The sequence below is a fragment of the Bidens hawaiensis genome, unplaced genomic scaffold (genome assembly GCF_021521415.1).
Source record: "Bidens hawaiensis isolate Kalapana, Puna unplaced genomic scaffold, B.hawaiensis_p1.1 tig00001685_1, whole genome shotgun sequence".
NCBI classification, from domain to species: Eukaryota; Viridiplantae; Streptophyta; class Magnoliopsida; order Asterales; family Asteraceae; genus Bidens; species Bidens hawaiensis.
In genome coordinates this window covers 143,679-163,988 of record NW_027491095.1, presented here as the reverse complement: position 1 = coordinate 163,988, position 20,310 = coordinate 143,679, and the positions used below count along the sequence as shown (strand labels likewise).

At 40.2% G+C, this 20,310-nt stretch overlaps 1 protein-coding gene across 2 annotated transcripts; it reads right to left on the bottom strand.

Moving 5' to 3' along the window:
- Nucleotides 1-2,420: 2,420 nt before the first annotated feature.
- LOC143592518 (sorting nexin 2A-like) lies at nt 2,421-19,248 on the bottom strand. 2 transcript variants are annotated; one of them, XM_077072425.1, is made up of 6 exons: nt 18,277-19,248; nt 17,473-17,682; nt 17,123-17,383; nt 13,500-13,586; nt 13,352-13,422; nt 2,421-2,448 (listed from the first exon to the last, which is right to left on the bottom strand). In XM_077072425.1, the coding sequence occupies exons 1-6, from the start codon at nt 19,216-19,218 to the stop codon at nt 2,442-2,444; spliced, it is 1,578 nt and encodes a 525-aa protein (XP_076928540.1). In that variant the 5' UTR covers nt 19,219-19,248; the 3' UTR covers nt 2,421-2,441. The 2 variants fall into 2 exon arrangements, with proteins under 2 accessions (XP_076928540.1, XP_076928534.1); XM_077072419.1 differs by lacking the exons at nt 2,421-2,448; nt 13,352-13,422; nt 13,500-13,586 and adding exons at nt 16,595-16,879; nt 16,957-17,043 and having other exon boundaries at nt 18,277-19,247.
- Between the last annotated feature and the right edge of the window lie 1,062 nt (nt 19,249-20,310).

Genomic DNA, 20,310 nt, shown 5'->3' with positions numbered 1-20,310 from the left:
TACCCGAACCCGATCAAACCCGACTCAAAAAACCCGAACCCGAGAAAAGCCTAACCCAAGCCCGAACTGAAGTAATTCGGGTTGGTTCTCGGGTATGATTTATAAGTTTCGGGTCAACCCGAAAAACCCGAATAAACTTTTAGTTTTGAAATTAAATACATTTTAAGGTATAATAGACTTAGTCTTAGCCACTAAAACTATCAAAATCTGGTCATAATCAACCGTTGTCTTTCCAATTACTAAGGATCGATTGTATATTGTTAATTTATGTTTTCCGTTTATTAGTAATAGTAACCGTAACTAAGCAACCAAATCACGCCCGATTGAAGACGATTATGGTTCGAGTTAGTTTTACTCTTCTTTTGAATTGTTTTATCAAATTGTGTTGGTTTATTATTTGAGTTACAAGCAAAGAATAATATGTTATTTTAGTTTTAGTATTGCAGTTTTTTTTTTGTTTTTCTAGGATACTTGAAACCCGATTAACCCAACCCGAAAAAAGCCGATTAACCCAACCCGAAAAAACCCGAACCCGAATGACCCGAACCCGAAAAATCCGTGAGAGATTCGGGTTGGGTTTCGGGTTAAGATTTAAAACTTTGAAACCCGAAAAACCCGACCCAAAAAACCCAAAACCCGAAAAACGAACCCGAAGAACACCTCTAGCATCAATCATAATTCATTACTTAAAAAAATGAGTTGATTTAAAAAAAAAATTTGATATATGTTTATTTGAGTTAACCACTTAACCCAAGTTAGTCAATTAGTCAAATTTGAAATCTTAAACTTAGTTTAAGGGGTCAAAATAAACAACTATGATAAAACTTGTTAGCTTAAAAAGATTCAAAAAAAGTTAGCATCATCTAAATGAGTTATCTTAAAGGGTCAAAACGAAACTATTTGATTTATTCTTCAAATCATAATTATGATTTATGATGTTGCTATAGATGTCAATCATGTTCCATTGTTTAGATGATGGGTAGTTTACTTTAATAGATATACTTTAAAATAAATGGTATTAGTATAATTGGATTAACTCAAATTAATTAGTGAACGATTCATTTTAGATATACTTTAATAGATATACTTTAAATTAGTTAATGTGTCAAACGTACAACTAATATAAAACTAAACTTAAAAAGTTCAAATAAATTAGTATAATTCATGCCGTTATTCGTCACTAAAACATAAAAAACTCGCGTCGTTGGCACCATCGCCACCGTCATTGACACGCCCATCGACGCTCCCACATAGTGGCGGATCCAAAAATTCTTTCTATGAGGTTCATTATTTTTGGATGCTTCAATTTCATAAGGTCGGACATTAAGAATTTCGGATCGTTTGACGGTTTGGTTCGGCCATTCGGGTCATGCACAGTTCAATAGTCGCACTAAAAAAATCATTATTTTTATAAAAAATAAATAATAAATAACACAACTTTAATGTTCTTGAATATGTACTCAGTCTTATATACATTCAACTATGAAACAACTATTCAAGATGCTAAAACTTCTAATAAATTAACAAACTAGCATGTAAACAAAGAATTAAAGAAATTTACATGTAAACAAACTAACAATTTTCATTTAATTTTTTTTATTGGCTCCTTTTATATTTCATAGAAACATCCAAACGATTTACAAATTTTAAGAATTAAAAATTTTAAAATAACAAAGAAAGTCGGTATCAGAAAAAACCCGGTGGTCCAAGTGACATGGCAACAGGGTGAGGCCGTGAGGCACAACAATGGTCCGTAGTGAGGTGCGGTGGCCGACAATGGACAGAGGCGGAGCAGAGGGTCGGTCGGTTGGACAGTGAACTGTGGAGACTGGGGGATTAGTGGTTGTGACTTGTGAGGGTCTGAAAGTTTTATAAAACCCAAAAATACACCATTTAACACATGAATAAAAAAGTAGAAAACACAATAATCAAACCCGAGACCTTATACTTAATAACTCATGTCTTATACACTACATCACTTGTTTAGTTTTTAAGGGTTCACCTCATATTTATAAGTGGATTAACTTTGGGTTTTCTATATAACATTGCAATATAACTTCAAAACTCAGTGTTTTCACGTGAGCTCACGCCGGACTTTTGTCCTCCCATGGTTTTGACCTGAACCTATTGTAACCCAAACCGCTTTCATCCGTTACCTAACCCACTCAACTTGTATTGATCATCGAGGTATGATAATAAAATGCAGATTACAATTACATGTTGCCTAGTTCATTATCAGCTTGTGTGGGTTTAAATATCTAAACTGCAAGTTTGAAAGCCAATACAAGTGCACTGGGGCCTAAAGTTAAAAGAACCAATATAATAAAATGCATAGTACAATTACAAGTCTTGAAATTGATGTGTAAAATTGCTTGCCTGAAGAAGTGTACATAAAACCCGATGTTATAAGTAAAATTAACCCATAACATTGTTTGCGATACCTATGAGCTATTTGCATATTGTTCAGACCCTGGTTGAATCAGTGTGAACTTTGGAAGAATGGGTGAATAAGAAGACAATCAAGACACAAAGAACTTTCTATTAGAAGGGTGATTACAAGTTCTTATTTCTATTACAATGAATGTTTGTTATCTCTCTCTCTCATGTCCTCTTCTTCTTGCACTCAACCCTCCTTATATAAGGTCCTCGGGACCTCTTCTTTATCCTTTTTCTCTTTGGCCGTGTCTTTGACCAGTGGACTCTTTTCTTCCCCGCCGAACCTGCAGAGGGTGCCCTTTTGCCAGCTGGTCTTCTTCCTTCGCCCTTGGACATGCGTGTGGCGGTGATTATCCTTTGCAGGAGTACAGTACCTTTCCCTCCTATTCATAATATTCCCGCTCACTTATTGTTTGGATTGGGCTTGGGTTTCTTTAACTAATGGGCTATCTTATTTCACATGGGCTGTCTTTCCCTTTCATAGACTTATTCCGATGTCACCTCTTCAAGTCCTCCAGTCCATTGGCTTTGTTATTTATGACAAAGCTAATGGACTAATTACTCTTTATGCCCTGCACTTGGCCTGCTGATCCACAACTTTCTTCTTGCCCAATGATCTTCTAAGGCCCACGTTGAAGCCCGTCTTTTCTTGGCCATCCGATTTGGCGGTAAAAACTTTCACCGTTCACTAAGGAGCCGTCAAATCACCTTAAATCACCCTCCTCAATATTACTCTTTTCACCTACCTTTCTCATTTTTCATTTTCTCTCTTTTTCTCCAGCGACCCTCCACCTTCAACCTTATTGTTCCACCGTTTATTTATGCCAGGTTGTCCCGATTCCTCACTGTTCTTCTTTTATCATGAGTCGTGAAGGAGTGTCCGTTATTACTTCTAAACTTTTTCAAGAAAAAATGCTTTCGCTATGCTCTCGATATCAAATCCCCTTGTATATGTCTCCCATTCTTCCTAAACCAGATGAAACTGCTCTGAGCCGTCCTGATCTTATAACCATTTATACGAGAAACCTGGAATTCTTAACATCCGATATCCCCACACTGTTTTTCAAACGGCCTTGTTAAAACATCATCGCCTGGCATTTTCTCAAGTGCATCCGTAAGGCTTTTTACGAGTTACACATTTTGAGATGGCTTGTCGAGCCTTGGGAAGCTTTGCTACGGTGCCATTATTTCGTAGGTTTTATCGGCTGAAGTGTGACGATAATTGGTTTACTTTTGAACGGCGTCCAGCGGATAAGTATTCTCCTTGCTATTCAAAAATGCCTACTGGATTTTACCCACGGGAGTGAAAAGATAGCTTTTTCTCTGTTTCATCAAACTTTGCGCCTGGCCTTAATCGTCGCCGTTTGTCATCCTCTGCTATTAATGACTTTGCTCCAGGTTCTCCTATAAGCCAATATGACTTATACAGGCGGTTGAATGAAAACAAAACTGAAGCAATGACTTATCCTAAGCCTTTGCTGTATATGGCCAGGTTAAGTCAGATATGGTCTGATCCATCAACTCGTCTGGCCATTTGTAAGGATGGATGTCACACCCTCAAAATCCACTAACGGAGTTTTACCGCCAGAGGGTGTGAACTAACAGGATCAAAGTCATTAGTTATAATCAAACACCATGTTTAAAGTTTTCAAACCAACAAGACATTAGGTCTTAAATAAAATGCGGAAGCGTAAATTGTAAACCAGAAAGTTTGCGCCACGTATGACGACTTAAAAAACCAAGTTATTAAGATAAAAATTAAAAGAAGTTTTCAAGCGATGGTGTTTAACAAATGCATGTTCCTATACCGCGCGCCCCCCCTCGGCTACCTGAGAATAACATACTAAAAGTGTCAACACGGGGTTGGTGAGTTCACAAGTTTAAATAAATAATTAAAGCGTTTGCGTTTTGCGTTACCAGATAGTGTTAGATCAATTTATATATCAATAGGTAGCTAACCTATCAACAAGTATTACTAAGTGTTCGACACCGAAGCTGACTGTTTATCAATTGCCTTGCCACCATGTCAACCACGACCATGGTAATGTGTTAGCCAAGATTACACCCACTCGACCTACAGTCGAGTTTAGAGTTGGGTGGGGTTTGTCAAACCCAGTAGTACTACTCAACAGTGACTCGCTATTATACAAATATTAACCGGTTCGATGTTATGAAGGACTTTAGTTGGTTTTTTTGCCACTTAGCCTTACAAGTGATATATAAAAACTAACAAAATCTACAGCGTTGGAGTATGTTATCTCCCCCAAATAAAAGCGTTTAAAAGAGTAAAATAGGGGACGTGAAACTTACTGTTTGCGAAGAAAATCAAAAAGAATTCCGAGAGAGATGTGCGTCACAGAAAATCTTCACTAGTGCTATAACAACAAAAATGAGATTTTCTAAGTATTTAAACTACGAGTGAGTCCCTAGACTCGACACATACAACTTATGCATGAGATGCGTTTCGTGTTCCATTCGTGAAATACGTGCGACTCGACAAACACGTTGGTGATACGTTACATGTGTAAAAAACTACTTAAGTGTCAAGTATTAACATTGTACATTACTAGCAAATATCACCCACAAGGGCAATTTGGTCAAAACATAGCAAACATCGATCGGGTATGCACTTTTCATGACAAATCAAGTAATACAGCAGCTAAATTATCCAGGCAGATTTTCACTCGACTAGATTACTCTTATTAATAAATCCTAACATGTCAAATAAATCATCAAAATCATCACAGAAGCACACGTGAGTTAGGTTTTTAAAAATATTATTATTATATTTTTATCATATATAGTTTTATCACAATGATCAAAACATCACAACAAACACACAGAAATCATTATCATGCGCAACAGAATGTTATTTGTTATTCCCGTTAAATGACAAATCCAATTAATGCAAGACCAATTGGGTTAGATTCCTAACTCAATATATTTTTTTCCAGAAGTGGAACCAACCCATTTGGTCTTGTAGTTTATGAGATATCTTAGTCTCAAAACAGCCTAACATCAGGTCTCCCAGATCAGCCTTGCACAACAGTTTTGTAAAATAATAAAAACAAACTTCTGTACGTCCAAAAATTACAATATCGGACTTTTCAGAAACTAGACTCGACCTAGTATATTATAGAATCAACAATCGCATCAAAACATAACATTAACATCGAGTTACAGTCATCCAAACACAAATTCAATAATCTGTCCAACATCAGTTTTCATCAAAACTCAACAAACAATTAACCTATGAACTAACAATCATGCATGTAACCCTAATTCATCAACAAACAACATATTTAACACTTTATGGTTTATGATTACAGGTTTAATCATACAATTAAAGGATAGAATGGATTAGATATGATGTTTATATTACCTAGTTAGCTTCTTGAACCTTCAAAACAACTTGTAATCCTCTTGTATGTATGTGTGTGTGCAAAATCGGTCAAGGGGAGGGGGGAAGAGAGGCTACCGTCGTGTCGGGGAGAGGGAGAGAGTGGAATTAGGGTTATGTAATAATATGTTGTTTATATACTTATTAAATATAATACATGTTACACTTTACCCCTTGCACTTCTAGTTACTCGATTTCTATCACAACTTAGTTAATACCATTCATAATTAATTTCATACACGTAAATATCAAGTAACACATAACTTAACACATAGTTATCAAATACTTGTTCATGATATTTATTGTTCGTTCACCAACGGTTTGAGTCGACTCGTGTGTGTTTCGGTGAAATTCTGAAAGACTACTTGTGTGTGGATTGTCATGCGTCATCTAAACCCTAGTTTAAATGTAATGAGATATGTTTTACAGTTCGTGTGATCTTAAGTTTGAATTAACGAAGTTCGGATTAACGGAGTTAACCTGAAATTGACGAATGTCACAATGGACGAGGTCATTCATTACGTGTCACTCCTTGTGCTACTGTTATTTTGCTATTGTTGTTCACATGTTTATTCGCATTGTTATTATTTCTTATTGACGCCCTTGTGTTGTTTTACAGAGTTAAACTTAGTGGAGGTCCTTCAGAAGGCCTCCCTCAAGGCTGCTGAGTTTGTGACTCTTCATGTACCCCAACTACTAGTTCGGACATGAGTACCCCAACCAGTTCGGCTTCTTTGGAAACGGTTACTCCTGGTGTCGGGTCCCAGTCTATTGTTGAAGATACCCCCAAGAGAAAGAATCCTCTATCTGATATATTTGATGCCTCAATGAAGGGCCGGCTTTGGAGTTCCAAGCGCCCTTACTTGGGTAAACCTTCCACATCATCTATTGCTCATGCACCGTCTCACGAAGTTGTGGATTTGGACGTGGATTTCTCTTTCCCGGTAGTTACTCAAGCTGAAGGGAACCCCGGGGCCAGCTCTTCCAAAGAGCCTGAAGTCGATCCCAAAGGCAAACAAGCCCAATTGCTAGATTAATCTCCACCCAATTTGCCTGAACTGGGGTCCGGCGGGTCTTCTGGTCAAGAAATCTTTGTTCCCAAGTGAAGGTGGTTGTGGGATCATGTGTCAACACTCTCCAATAGGCCCATGACTTTTTGGCCGAGGTGGTTCCACCAGCTGATTATGACCACATACAGTCTTTATCTATTGATTCTCTTGTTGGTGAATTTGGTTCTTACCTATAGCGGGCCATGGCCTTGGGGGCGGCAACCCGTCGAGCTGTGATCGATGCTGACCGTATCCTTCATGAAAACCAGGAGGAGATTGCTTGGTTGAAGCGGGCTGCTGAGAAAGACAAACAGAAAATCCAAGATTTGCGACAAAGAGTTGTTCTTGCTGATGAGAAGGTTTTGGAGTTGTCTGGTGTGGAAACTGCTCTGAAGGCATCCATGCGTGAAGTTGCTTCTCTGACCGCTGAGCTTGCGGCATCCCGTGATCACGCAGCCTGTCTTGAGGCGAAAAGTGCTTCGCTGCAGGTGGATCAGCAAAAACTTCTGGAGGTAATTGTCGCTTCTTCATTTTTTATTTTTTGTGGTTAGGGAGTGATTCCATTTGTAATTCAGTTCTCTTTTTTATTAGTTGGAAGCTTCCCTTGAATGGGAACGGGCAAAATATGAGTCTTTTGTGGAGGAGATTGACGCTGCCCGAGTTAAGCAGGAGCAGGTCATTGCAGGATTGTAGGATGAAGTGAAGGTTGTTCAAGGGGATCGTGCATGGATGGTGAGGGAGGGGTTTGGCTTGGTATATGAGAGGGCCCGTGCTTGTCGCGAGACTTGCCAAGTTCGTGACGTGTTGAGCCGAGCTGTCTTCTATTCCGGCTTTCAGCATGGGCTTAAAGCAGGGTATGACCAAAGCACCCAAAGGACACCCATACTCGAGGTTCCCATTTTCTCTAAGACCGCATTGACTGAAACTGAAGAGGCTTACCGTGCTTACAACGCCCATATTCCTCCTATCCTGGTCCAGTTGTCTACCAATCCTGATGTTTCAGTGGACGAAATCAAGGCGTTGTCCTCTGTGGTTGATCCTCATCCATGATGGTTTATGAAAATGTTTGATGGTTATTCTCTTTTGTGAACTGCTTTTGCTTTTATTTGGTAATATGTGTATCCACCTCTTCGAGGTTAAGACTCTTTATGTTTAATGTTATGGCTGTGTGAGGCAATGTAGGACTAACAATGATTTTGCATCATGTGTTTGAATGTTATGACTTTTTAGGACCTCTTTCCAAAGTCTTATTGTTTCTTATAATTATTTGGTTAACCAGTTAGCCTATCGGCGAGGCCTTCCTTATGCCCTTTGTGGCATAAAGGTAATGTTTAGATTTTATGAGCTCATGTGTTCTCACGGAGAGAGTGTGTTCGAGTGTATGTACACATTTTTTCTTTCCTCAAAAGATACATTGCTTATAGAATCTTTTTACATCACGCATAAAATTTACCAAAAAAGCGCTTCAAACTTGGTTGCCATGTGACGATGCCCTTGCGTAGAGGTTATTTTCGAAACTCTTCGTTTCACTTAGGAACTGCGCGACTCTAGGAATGTTACCAGAAAGCCAACTGGGCATTATCATCGCGTGCTTTGTCATCCCCCTACAGGGTTTAAGCATAGTACTTCCTTAGTTTCATAGAGTTCCAAGTACGTGGAACTTCTTCCCCCGTGTAATACGCTAGCTTGTACGACCCCTTTTCTCCTGCCCAAATCATCTGATAAGGTCCTTCCCATCGAGGCCCTAGCTTTCCTTGATCCTCCTGTCTACTTGCTTCGTTCTCTCTTAAAACCAAGTCCCCCACTTTGAACCTGACCTCTCTAAACCTGGCATTGTAATAATTCTCCATTTTCTTTTTGTATTCAATTTCCCTTCGGGCTGCCATTTCCCCCCTTTCTTCTGCCAAGTTTAAGTTCAATATGAGGTATTGCTCATTGTCTTGTTCCGTCATTGTAACCCGGCTAGTTGGTAAACCGATTTCCACGGGTATCATGGCTTCCTTGCCATACGTTAGAATGAAAGGGGTTTCTCCATGACTGACTTTGGGCATGGTCCGGTGAGCCCACAAGACATAGGGAAACTCGTCCACCCAGGAATGTCTTTGTCGACCCAAACGGTTCTTGATTCCCTCCACGATGCTTCGGTTAGCCCTCTCGACCTGCCCGTTGGCCTGGGGATGGGCGACATATGTGAATATTTGCTTGAACTGCAATTGCTCGCACCAATCTTTAAATACACCTGCAGCAAATTGCTTGCCATTATCGCTCACTATGGAGTGTGGCAGCCCAAACCTGCAGACGATGTTTTCCCAAACAAACTTTTTCACTTGTTTCTCCGTGATGGTTGTGAGTGGCTTCGCTTATACCCATTTTGTGAAGTAGTCGATGTCTACCACCAAGAACTTTGCCTTCCCCATCCCTTCGGGAACAGGTCCCACCAAATCTATTCCCCATTTTTGGAAAGGCCTGGCCAAACTAACAGGTATGAGGTTTAGCTTCGGATGTCGGGTGACGGGAGCATATATTTGCCAGCTATCGCACTGTTGTATCTCTTTTAGGGAAGTTAAGAGCATTTCCGCCCAATAGTACCCGGACCTCATGGCCCGAGCCGCCACCATTTGGCTCCCATGTGCATCCCACAAATCCCTTCATGTATTTCTCGTATCACGTACTCGGCTTCCAGTGGATCTATTCATTTGGGGGAGGGACCTAGGTATGACTTTCTGTAAAGGGCCCCCTCAATCATCTCATATTGCAACGCCCGTATTTGGAGTCTGTGTGCTTCTTGCTTATCTTTGGGAAGCGTTCCTTCACGCATGTATTGTACAATTGGGGTCATCCAATTTTCCCCCAGTGCTTTGATGATTGCTATCTCCCCTTCCATTATGGATGGTTTACGAAGTGTTTCCACTTTGACATTTTTGGCTAAGTGATTAAAAGAGACGGATGCCAATTTGCTTAGAGCATCAACCGTTTTGTTTTGACCCCGAGAAACGTGCAGAACCTCAGTCGTTTCAAAGTCTTTCATCAACTCTTTGACTTTCTTCAAGTACTCAATCATTTTTTGGATCATTTGCTTCGTAGTCTCCATTAACTTGATTAGCCACTAACAATGAATCGACATAGGCCTTGATCCGCCGCACCTTTATCTTACGGGCCATCCTTAGCCCTGCCAACAGTGCCTCATACTCAGCTTCGTTGTTAGTGCTAGGGAAATCCAATCGTACGGCATACGTCAGCTCGATGCCTTCGGGGCTTATAAGGATCAATCCCGCCCCGTCGTCTTCGTTGGAGGCTCCATCCGTATAAAGGGTCCACAAGGGCTCGTCCAAGTCCCATCGTGTTTTATGGGGGAACTTCGTCATGGGTTCCCCTTTCCGGGAGCACTCATTGTCGTTTCCTGGAATATTCTCGGTGATGAGATCAGCCAGAACTTGCCCCTTATAGTTCGTCTGAGGTTTGTACTCAATGCTATGATCCCCCAATTCTATTGCCCATTTGGCCAACCTCCCTGAGACTTCCAGCTTCATCAACACTTGTTGTAGGGGCTTGTCAGTCAGCACCCTTATGACATGGGCTTGGAAGTACCGCCTCAATTTTCGGGCGGTGTAAATGAGCGACAGAACCAACTTCTCGATGGGAGAGTCCCTCTCCTCGGGGCCTTTAAGTGTGTGGCTGGCAAAATATCTGGGAATTTGTGCCTCCCCTCTTTCCTCCATGAGTACCGAGCTGATGGTGCGGTCAGTTTGGGATAAGTAAGGTATCAATATCTCCCCTTGCTGGGGTGACACAGTAGTAGAGAGCTCACACAAATGAGCCTTCAATTCTTGGAAAGCCTTGTCAGCCTCTGTGTCCCAACAAAACTTATTCTTCTTCATACTTCTTCTTAGGACTGCCATGAATGGGAGAGTTCTCTCGGCAATTCGTGATAGAAAACGGTTGAGGGCTACTAACCTTCCATTTAGCCTTTGCACTTCTTTAATACTCTTGGGAGGATTCATCTGCAACAGTACCTCCACCTTCTATGGGTTTGCTTTTATTCCCTCCTTGATTACCAGAACTCCCAGAAACTTCCCTTCTTCAACCCCGAACGAACATTTCCCCGGATTGAGTTTCATGTTAGCTCCTCTTAATGTTCGGAAGGTCTCGTTGATGTCCCTCAACATCTTATCTTCGTTGGTACTCTTCACGACCAGGTCATCCACATAGATTTCCATATTTCTCTCCCTTTGTTGGTCGAAAAGTCGATCTATAAACCACTGGTATGTCGCTCCGGCGTTCTTCAACCCAAAAGGCATCTTTGTGTAGCAGAAAGTTCCTTCATTGGAAGGTTGTATTTTCTTCGTCCTTCAGGTTCATTTGGAATTGATGGTATCCTTTATAGGCATCAAAGAAACATCTAAGGGGAAACTGATCTAGAGACTCTATCTTCTTTTCGACTTCCGGCAAGGGGTTAGAGTCTTTAGGACATGCCTTATTCAAATCTTTGAAGTCAACGCACGTTCTCTAGTTACCATCTGACTTTGCTATCATAACGGGTTTGATATCCACTGGGGATATCTTCCTCCAGCTTACTCCTGATCTCCCTTTATAGCCTAACGAAACAGTGTTCATACATAACTTCTACCCCACTTCCCCATCTACGTGCACCCTGGCCACTCGATGTCCTGCCACACTGGCGGATATGTTAAGCGGCATTTCCCGAGCCTCTTCTTCCTCAATCTCGGGAAACGATAGAGACATTTTCAACCATGACGAGTGGAAAGCCCAGAGTTCCATTTTTCCCATTTTGGCATTTCTTCTATGGTCTTCCCCGTCATCTTCCCTTCGTTTGATCATATCTACATACTGCTTATCCCCGTCTTCCTCTTTAACCTTCGCAGAGGGCTCCTGAGAAGGTGGGGGAAGTTGGCCTGACTTGAGGGTTATTTCCCATAACTTTTTAATTGAACACAATTTTATGTGATGTGTCCAAGACTCTTGTGATAATTGCAATACCCCATCGGGTTAGTCTTGTAAGCCTTCTTGAAGGGGCTACCACCCTTCGCCGCGTATTTAGCGTTGTCAGCTAAAAGAACATCCCCCATGGCTGGAGGGTGCCTCTCTTCATATGGTGGTCCGTAACGACCTCCCTTCGGTCGTATGTTGGCCGAGAATCTTGGCGGTGAGGGTTGATAAGGGGCAGTGAGAGGAGGTCTGTACGGGGCGAATCGGGCTTTCTCAAAAGAAAACCTCCCTTTGCTGGGACTTGCACCTCCCCCAAACTTTCCCCAGCTGCCAACCTTGGGATTTGCTCTTTTAGTCTCCCATTCTTGAAGCTTTGTTCCGGTGTCCTTTACTCTGACAGAAGCTCTCACTCGGTCCATGAGTTGGTCAAAGGTGGTGCGGAAATCTTCCCTAATTTTTTCGTGAGTTCTGAGAACCTCACCCCGTTGATGAACCTACTTATTTTCATGACTTCGGGCACGCCCTTGATGTTCATGCTCTCGGCGACGTACCGATCCATAAACTGCTCCACTTTCTCATCATCCCTTCTTCTGATGTGTAAAATTCGTTGGGGTTCTTTAAAGCTTTCTGTTGTTGGCTGAAATTTCGCAAGAACTTCTCCCTTAATTCCTCGTAACTGTCAATGTTGCTTGGCTCCAAGCTGTCAAACCAGATCCTGGCCCCTGTCAAAGTTTGCGGGAACATGAGACACCATGCAGGCATGGACCACCTTCTAACCATTCCAGCCCCCGGAAAGTATGCAAATGGTCTACGGGGTCTTGTGTCCCGTCGTATTTGTACACAGTAGTAGGGTACTTGAGCTTCGGGGCAAGGTTGCCTCAGCAATCCATCGGGTAAATTTAGACATATCTGACATGTCAGAGGGTCGATAGGGTGTGCCGAGCCCCTCTGGTGGGGCCTTTTCCTTTGGCTTCTGCCAAAACGGTGACCAATGACTCCAGTAGCTCTCCGGGATCTTTTTCCTTAGGTTCTCCTTCCTTTCCCGAGTCGGGAGTTTCGAACGACAAACGAGTTTGACCGACTTGAGCTTCTCTCTTCGCTCTTGTTCGTCCAGGTACGCTTTGAGTGCGTCTTTGTGTGCTCGAACGCGTTTAGGGGTTATCTTCCATCCCTCTTTAAGGCTTTCGTCACCTTCTCCTCCTTTCTCTAGGCTTCCTTCTTTCTTGGTCTCGTCTTCGATTGACACATGCCCTCCGGCGTCGCCTGCTTCCTTTTTCGTTTGCTGTATCGCACTTGTGCCTGCAGAGGGTGCCCTTTTGCCCGCTGGTCTTCTTCCTTCGCCCTTGGACATGCGTGTGGTGGTGATTATCTTTTGTAGGAGTACATTACTTTCTTTCCCTCCTATTCATAATATTCCCGCTCACTTAATGTTTGGATTAGGCTTGGGTTTCTTTAACTAATGGGCTATCTTATTTCACATGGGCTGTCTTTCCCTTTCATAGAATTATTCCGATGTCACCTCTTCACATATCCACTCGTTTCGTTTGCAACCGTTTCCCACACACTTGCCATCTTCTCTGCATATCCCGCCTGCAATAACAACCACAGTGCACTTGCTTCAAATAAGTTGCACACGCCTTTCACTCATAATAATATAAAAACGGCACCTGGTTAACAACGAATCCTTTCAACATGTCAAAGAAATCATCATGTCTTTCTTGGTCCAATCTCTCGAGTTCATTCTTATTATTATCCTGTGTACACAAGCATTTATTGTTTATATATTTCTCAAGAAATTATGTTAACTTAGTTATGAGTTATGAGTTCTAGTCTCACTTAGATGGTGTTTTAAATCTGAAAAAAAGATAAAATATCTATGCTCCGCAACCAAATGTTTTGAGTAGTCGTTCTACTGATTCACTTGTCAGACCGATTAAATCTGTTTTAAAACCAGATAACTTATAATTAACCTACATATTGAAAAACTTAAACGGCCCTTTTAACCTTTTTGACCAACGCTAAATTAAGCACACGGGTTTGGATTGCTTGGTTCTTACTAAAATTTAACTGGTTTTTCTACACCAAGTTCCTTGACTCATTTGAGATCGGTAGCAACTATATCAGATTCTGGTTTTTTATGAACTTGTTTGGTGGTATAATAACTTTTCTTTTTTTAGGCACAATCGATCTATTAATGTACATAAATACATGCTCCTTCGCTCATGTTGGCCCGTTGGGCATCGTACCATCAACATAGCCCGGAAGCTTATTCTGATAAGAATTAAGCAGAATAACCTTATTTCGTCATAAAAGATAATTGGATGAAGAAAGCTTTGATAATAAGCATGTATGGTAATGTAACAACCAGTCAACCATTAAAGTAGCAAAGAGGAGGAAACGTTGTCGTCGTTATTGATATCATATGGTGTATGAAAATTTGCAACTAATATCTGCACTTGTATTAGATAATATGATTAGTTTAGAGTTCTGCACTTGTATTAGAATTTTATTATTTTGATTACAGGGAGACTATGAAGAATTTAAGGTGCGGATCAATACTCTTGTAGCCAAAGCACAAAAGATGCCAGAAGAAGGTTGGGCAATGCCAGACGGAACTCCATGGGCCGGAAATAACCCTAGGGATCATCCGGGAATGATACATGTGAATAAGCTTCTCTTATAAGTTACAGTACATTAACGCTTTTCAATTCATTTAGTTTAATGTTTTTGTAAGTACATAGCATAACACAGAAATATGCACGTAAGAAAGTGAATTTAATTACAATTCATTTAAAAGGATCGAATATTAAATTTATTTGTTCAGGTTAGTAAATAAAGATAATTTGATATCATCTAAAATTATTACACCAACCTACAGAAATGATATCAAAAGACCTCAAAACTATTTTTTATAGTCATTTCATAACAAACAAACGGACAATATTTTTGCTAACACTAATGTGCACCATAAAATAAAGTTGGTTAAGTGAGCTTGACCTACTAGGTCATAAAATAACTCATATCAATTGCATCCGTTAACGTCTTCATGGCCATGTTGTGTATCAAAAGAACAAAAAACATGCATAAAAGAAGGTAACGAAGATCACATATTTAGAGAAAAATATAAAAAAAGGCATACTTATGACACTCAATAAAAAATATAATACTATCGGATTTACAACATATGAAGAATAGGATAAAGTTAGGAATGTTTATTGGAGAAACTTGGTGGGGACTTTTAGTTTTCCTTGAGAATTTTATTCCCAAACAATGGCTTCATCATCATCCTTTAAAATTCCCCTGATCAGTTTTAATAACCCATCAGAGATTCTGAGGGCATCCAAGAAATTGGGTGCTTCAGACTAATTGGTTTCCATCAAGTGCTATCGCCCACGCTGATGGGAAAAATAAAGCTAGTGGTGAGAGGACTCTTTGACCGTCCCCTTTCAGTCAAACAAAACAATAAAAGCATATATGTCAACAGTGGGTATATGGCCCCGAACGAAAAAAATCCCCTCTACGAGGCATTGGGGATTCTCGATGCGAGACGTGCTGATGACACTATTACTTTTTGTAATAACGTCATTAGCACGTTTCGCTTCAAGAATCCCTAAAGCCTCGTACAGGGGATTTTTTTCGTTCGGGGCCATATACCCACCGTTGACGCATATGTTTTTATTATTTTGTTTGACCGAAATGGGACGGTCAAAGAGTATTCTTTCATTATTCCCATTAACGTGGCCGATAGCACTTGATGAAAACCGGTTAAATTCTCGTTATCGAACGGGTCCGGATCTCCGAACCGGTCGATGGGGGTGAATCCACGAGATCAAGTTGTACGGAAGCCAAACGGTCGGAATCCCTTCATAAACCCGTTTCCCACACGGGCACGTTCGTTTCCCCTACAACGGGCAATCACCACACCCCCCTTCATGACACCCGGCGGTTAGTAGGAGCACCGAGAGAGACGGTAGGATAGCGGTGGTGAGAGTGTAACGACTGCCGTCTCTAGACATCTGTTCGATTGGGTGAATTGGGGATTTGGTGAGAATGGGAGGTGGGTTTTGTGATTGAGATTTGATTTGGGATTTGGGTGAAGAAACTTATTATCAGTGCAAAGTGTTTGTGTATGTGTGTGTTGTATTGGAAATCAATCAGTGCTTCAATATAACTTCAAAACTCAGTGTTTTTCCGGTAGCCCACGCCGGACATTTGTCCGCCAATGGTTTTGGCATGAACCTATTGTAACCCAAGCCCGCTTGCATCCGCTACCTAAACCGCTCAACTTGTATTGATCATCGAGGTATGATAATTTGTGGAAGATAAGTTGTTCTTATAATAATCCATCGAAGAGTAAAATTTTATACGAGGAGTTGATGAGTTCAAATGGGAATATACACACCTCACATGAAGGAGAGATGTATAATGAAACTTTTGTTTCATATAAAGAGTTAAGGAGAATGTAGAATTTCACTCATCAAAGAATTTAATCATATATAAGATGAGATTTCATAATCTCACAAAAGGAGTATAAGTATTAGAGGAGTACGCGCTTTAATGTGTATCCAGCCTGATATACGTGTTAAAAACATGTATAAGTTTAGAATTATATAAGTAGAACTGAATTTTACGGATGAAATGGGTCAAAATGGTTGTTAATCAAGTGGTAGACAAAAACATACGGAGCCCGGCATATGGTACGCCAACTGAGGATGGTGTACTAAGCGTTTATAGACATCAATTACATGTTGCCTACTTCATTATCAGCTTGTGTGGGTTTAAATATCTAAACTGCAAGTTTGAAAGCCAATACAAGTGCACTGGGGCCTAAAGTTAAAAGAACCAATATAATAAAATGCATATTACAATTACAAGTCTTGAAATTGATGTGTAAAATTGTTTGCCTGAAGAAGTGTACATAAAACCCGATGTTATAAGTATAATTAACCCATAACATTGTTTGCGATACCTATGAGCTTTTCGCATATCCACTCGTTTCGTTTGCAACCGTTTGCCACACACTCGCCATCTTCTCTGCATATCCCGCCTGTAATAACAACCACAATGCACTTGCTTCAAATAAGTTGCACACACCTTTCACTCATAATAATATAAAAACAGTACCTGGTTAACAACGAATCCTTTCAACATGTCAAAGAAATCATTATGTCTTTCTTGGTCCAATCTCTCGAGTTCATTCTTATTATTCTCCTGTATACACAAACATTTATTGTTTATATATTTCTCAAGAAATTATGTTAAATAGGTCATCAAGTACAAATTGTGTTACCTTTATGTGTTCGTATTCTCTAACTGCACGGTTTTTAGCTTCTTCGGTAGCTCTCATTGTTTCTTTCAGCTCCTCAATTTTCCTAACTCTAGATCTGTCACCACCAAATATCTTGGATGCAGTTGCTTCAAGCTTTTCAATTCTAATATTCAAATTTGACAGCTCGGATAAAAGAGTCTGTATAGTCAACAATGCGTTTGACCGATCTGAATACGCATTGTTCACAGTTAACATCACTCCAAGGTATTCATGTAGCTTATCCTGCAAATAATAAGCTGATTTTCTGACTAACTGTTCAATATCATATAATGCAAATATGCAATAAGCTAAGAGAAGAATATAGAAGATACCAAATGTCTGACTGTTTGTGAATTTAACTCTCTATACAGTCTGCTGGCTTTAACAGCAGAAGTAGCCACATTTTTCATATCTGCAGTTCTCACTTTTTGAGAGTTAAAAATAGCTTCTTCTGACTCGAATTTGGTTAGCTTCACAAATGACAGCCCTAATTGCCCCAGGGTTTCCCCTATATCTTGCTGAGCTTTAACAAGAGATTCAGCCTAAAATAATATGATCATATATATCAGAATTTGAAGAAAATCAACTCATTTGGATGTGTCCTCCTATTGCTACACCACCCCCAAAAGTGTACACCAGCTGACCAGCTTATCTGCCACATCACATCATATTATCTTTTTCGTTATCATATGATCCGTATACTAGTATAGAACGAAAAAAAGTGTCACAATCAGTCATTTCTTTACCAGTAAAAAATCATTCAGGCTGGATGATTTGGCCCTCATACGACCTGTGTGACCTTTTTCGCTCTATCATACGACCCGTATGACTATCAAAAACAGCCCTTTTTTACCACTTTTTGCCGTCATACGGGCCATATGATGTCATTCGGATCGTATAATACGGCAAAAAATAAGGTTATAACAGTCATTTCGTTAACAGCCAAAAATCACATGGGCTATATTATATGATGTAGCCTGCAAACGTCCTGTATGACCTTTTTCGCTCTATCATACAACCCATAATGACTATCAAAACGGCCTGTTTAACCACTTTTCGCCCTGCCATTCGGGTCGTACGACACGTCATTGGTGTCTGCATAGCATGTCAAACAATTGTAAGATCAAACAACAGACCTGCTGCGACACATTACTCAACTCCTGCTCAAAATCCTGCAACTTCTTTTTCTTCTCCAAAAACTCCTTATCCTCTTCCACCACAGGCGGCCTCGTCCCGCCCCAATCATTGCTAACCAACTGTCTCAACTCCCTAAACAGCCTCAACAAATCCCTCCCTCCTTTCGCCGGTTGCGCCACCTCATCCGGATCCACAACCGACTCCGCAAACAACTGTTTCGGCAGCTTCACCGCTCCATCAATCACCCTCGACGCCACGTCACTCGTCTTAACCAACGGCAGCTTCCCCTGCACCTGCAAAAACACTCTCAACTCCTCACTACTCCGTATCACCGGATGCGCCGCAAGCTTCCTTAAATACTTCTCCAACGCCATTCGCCTCTGCTCAACAAACTCCTGCTTCTGCATCACCTGACTCTCAACCACACTCTTATCCGGCCTCAACGGGATAAAATAGCCTCGATACGAGTCCGATAACCGGTCCGACAGCGTCACGACGTCTTTAAACCGTCTCCGGACGCTAAACTCCGTTCCGTTAAACTCCGGTAGGTTCGTCCACGTGGCAATCAAGTAGGTTACAAACGCGTTCTGCTCCGTTTGCGGATCGGTTACGGAGATCTTCAAGTAATCGTTGGATGACGTGGACACGACGTCATCGCCGTCGCCGTTGGTTTGCTTGCCGTCGAAGGATCTGAAGACGGCGTCGGCGTACGACGGAGGCTCAATTAACGAATTGAATGAGTTAGGGTTTTGATGACGTGGCGGTGAAGATAATAACGGGTCGTCGACGTACGGCGAGGATGGAGAGAGAGGGTGGTGAATATCGTTACCGTTACCGTTATTGTTATTATTATTATCATCGTTAAGACCTAATGATTCCATTTCTTCAGGTGATGCATGTAGTTGGGCTTCTCGAAAGCCGGGATTGTCTAATCCCATCATTGAATTGTTGAATTGATGTGAAAATTAACCGCGTCGGAGGTGGTAGTTTCTGGTATCGGATTATTATGATTATTATTATTAGTTGAAGTAAAAGTGATAATAACCGCGTCGGAGGTGGTAGTTTCCGGTATCAACAGCACGGCAAAGATGGGGGGTGGTTGTCCTGGATTTCTTTTTATTTTCTTCTCTTTTTTAATTAATAATAATAAAGTGTAATTTACGTTTAAGTCTACTTTATTTTATTTTTTAAAAAAAGAAACAAAATTTGGGTGACAATGGATTGATTTAGTTTTTAATACATCTAATAAATTCTTTAGCTTAAAATAATTAATTATATTTGTCAGATCAGCGATAACAGTTAGTTAATAGAAGAGTAGTCATTGGGTTAACGACAGAGATAACGTGTCTTAAATTTTTTATTTATTTTTTGAACTGTAAATTTCTATTAGGCAATCCAAACACTCATCCTATCAAGAAAATAGCATGGGCTAGAACAAAAACAAACAAAGAAACATTACATAATCCAATTTTTCCAGCTACTCCAATCTAATTATAAGCTCTTGACTCTGTTTTTAATCCACAAAAAAGTTAAAACTTGTATGTCTCCTAAAATGTCTTCGATCTTCAAAGGTTTATTTTGAGTCTCAAAAATACATGAAGAAAATTACTTTTTTTACACTAAAATCACTTGGTTTTAGTTAAGTGTTTTAATTTTGTATAAAAGTTAAAATATTAACTTAATCTAAGAGACATAACATGAATATAGTTAAGAAAAAGTAATTAAGACAGTAAATAGGTTTAATAATTATTCGTTTTAGGCCAACATAAAAAAAGTGATCATTAAATAACAGTTGATAGTTATGATTTATCTATACTTCATTTAAATTAAACTATTGAAATCATCGATGAGGTTTAAAATCGTCAATGAATTTTGATCAAATTTAGAAATAAAAATGAGAATGTTGAGATAATGTATGTGCACAAAAGATTAGACTATATAATAAATGAGGTTTTCCAATTAGACTAGAAGTAACTAGTATTTCTGATATATAAGATATAGGTGGTGTTTGGGATTCCTTATTTTACCTCCTT

What these genes read in the sequence shown, in the direction of transcription:
- LOC143592518 (XM_077072425.1), bottom strand. Translation starts at nt 19,218, where the DNA reads ATGATGGGATTAGACAATCCCGGCTTTCGAGAAGCCCAACTACATGCA. An exon ending in GAGAATACGAACACATAAAG is followed by an intron (nt 13,587 to 17,122) that starts GTAACACAATTT and finishes TTGTGTACACAG; the next exon opens with GATAATAATAAGAATGAACT. An exon ending in AAGGATTCGTTGTTAACCAG is followed by an intron (nt 13,423 to 13,499) that starts GTGCCGTTTTTA and finishes TTGTTATTGCAG; the next exon opens with GCGGGATATGCAGAGAAGAT.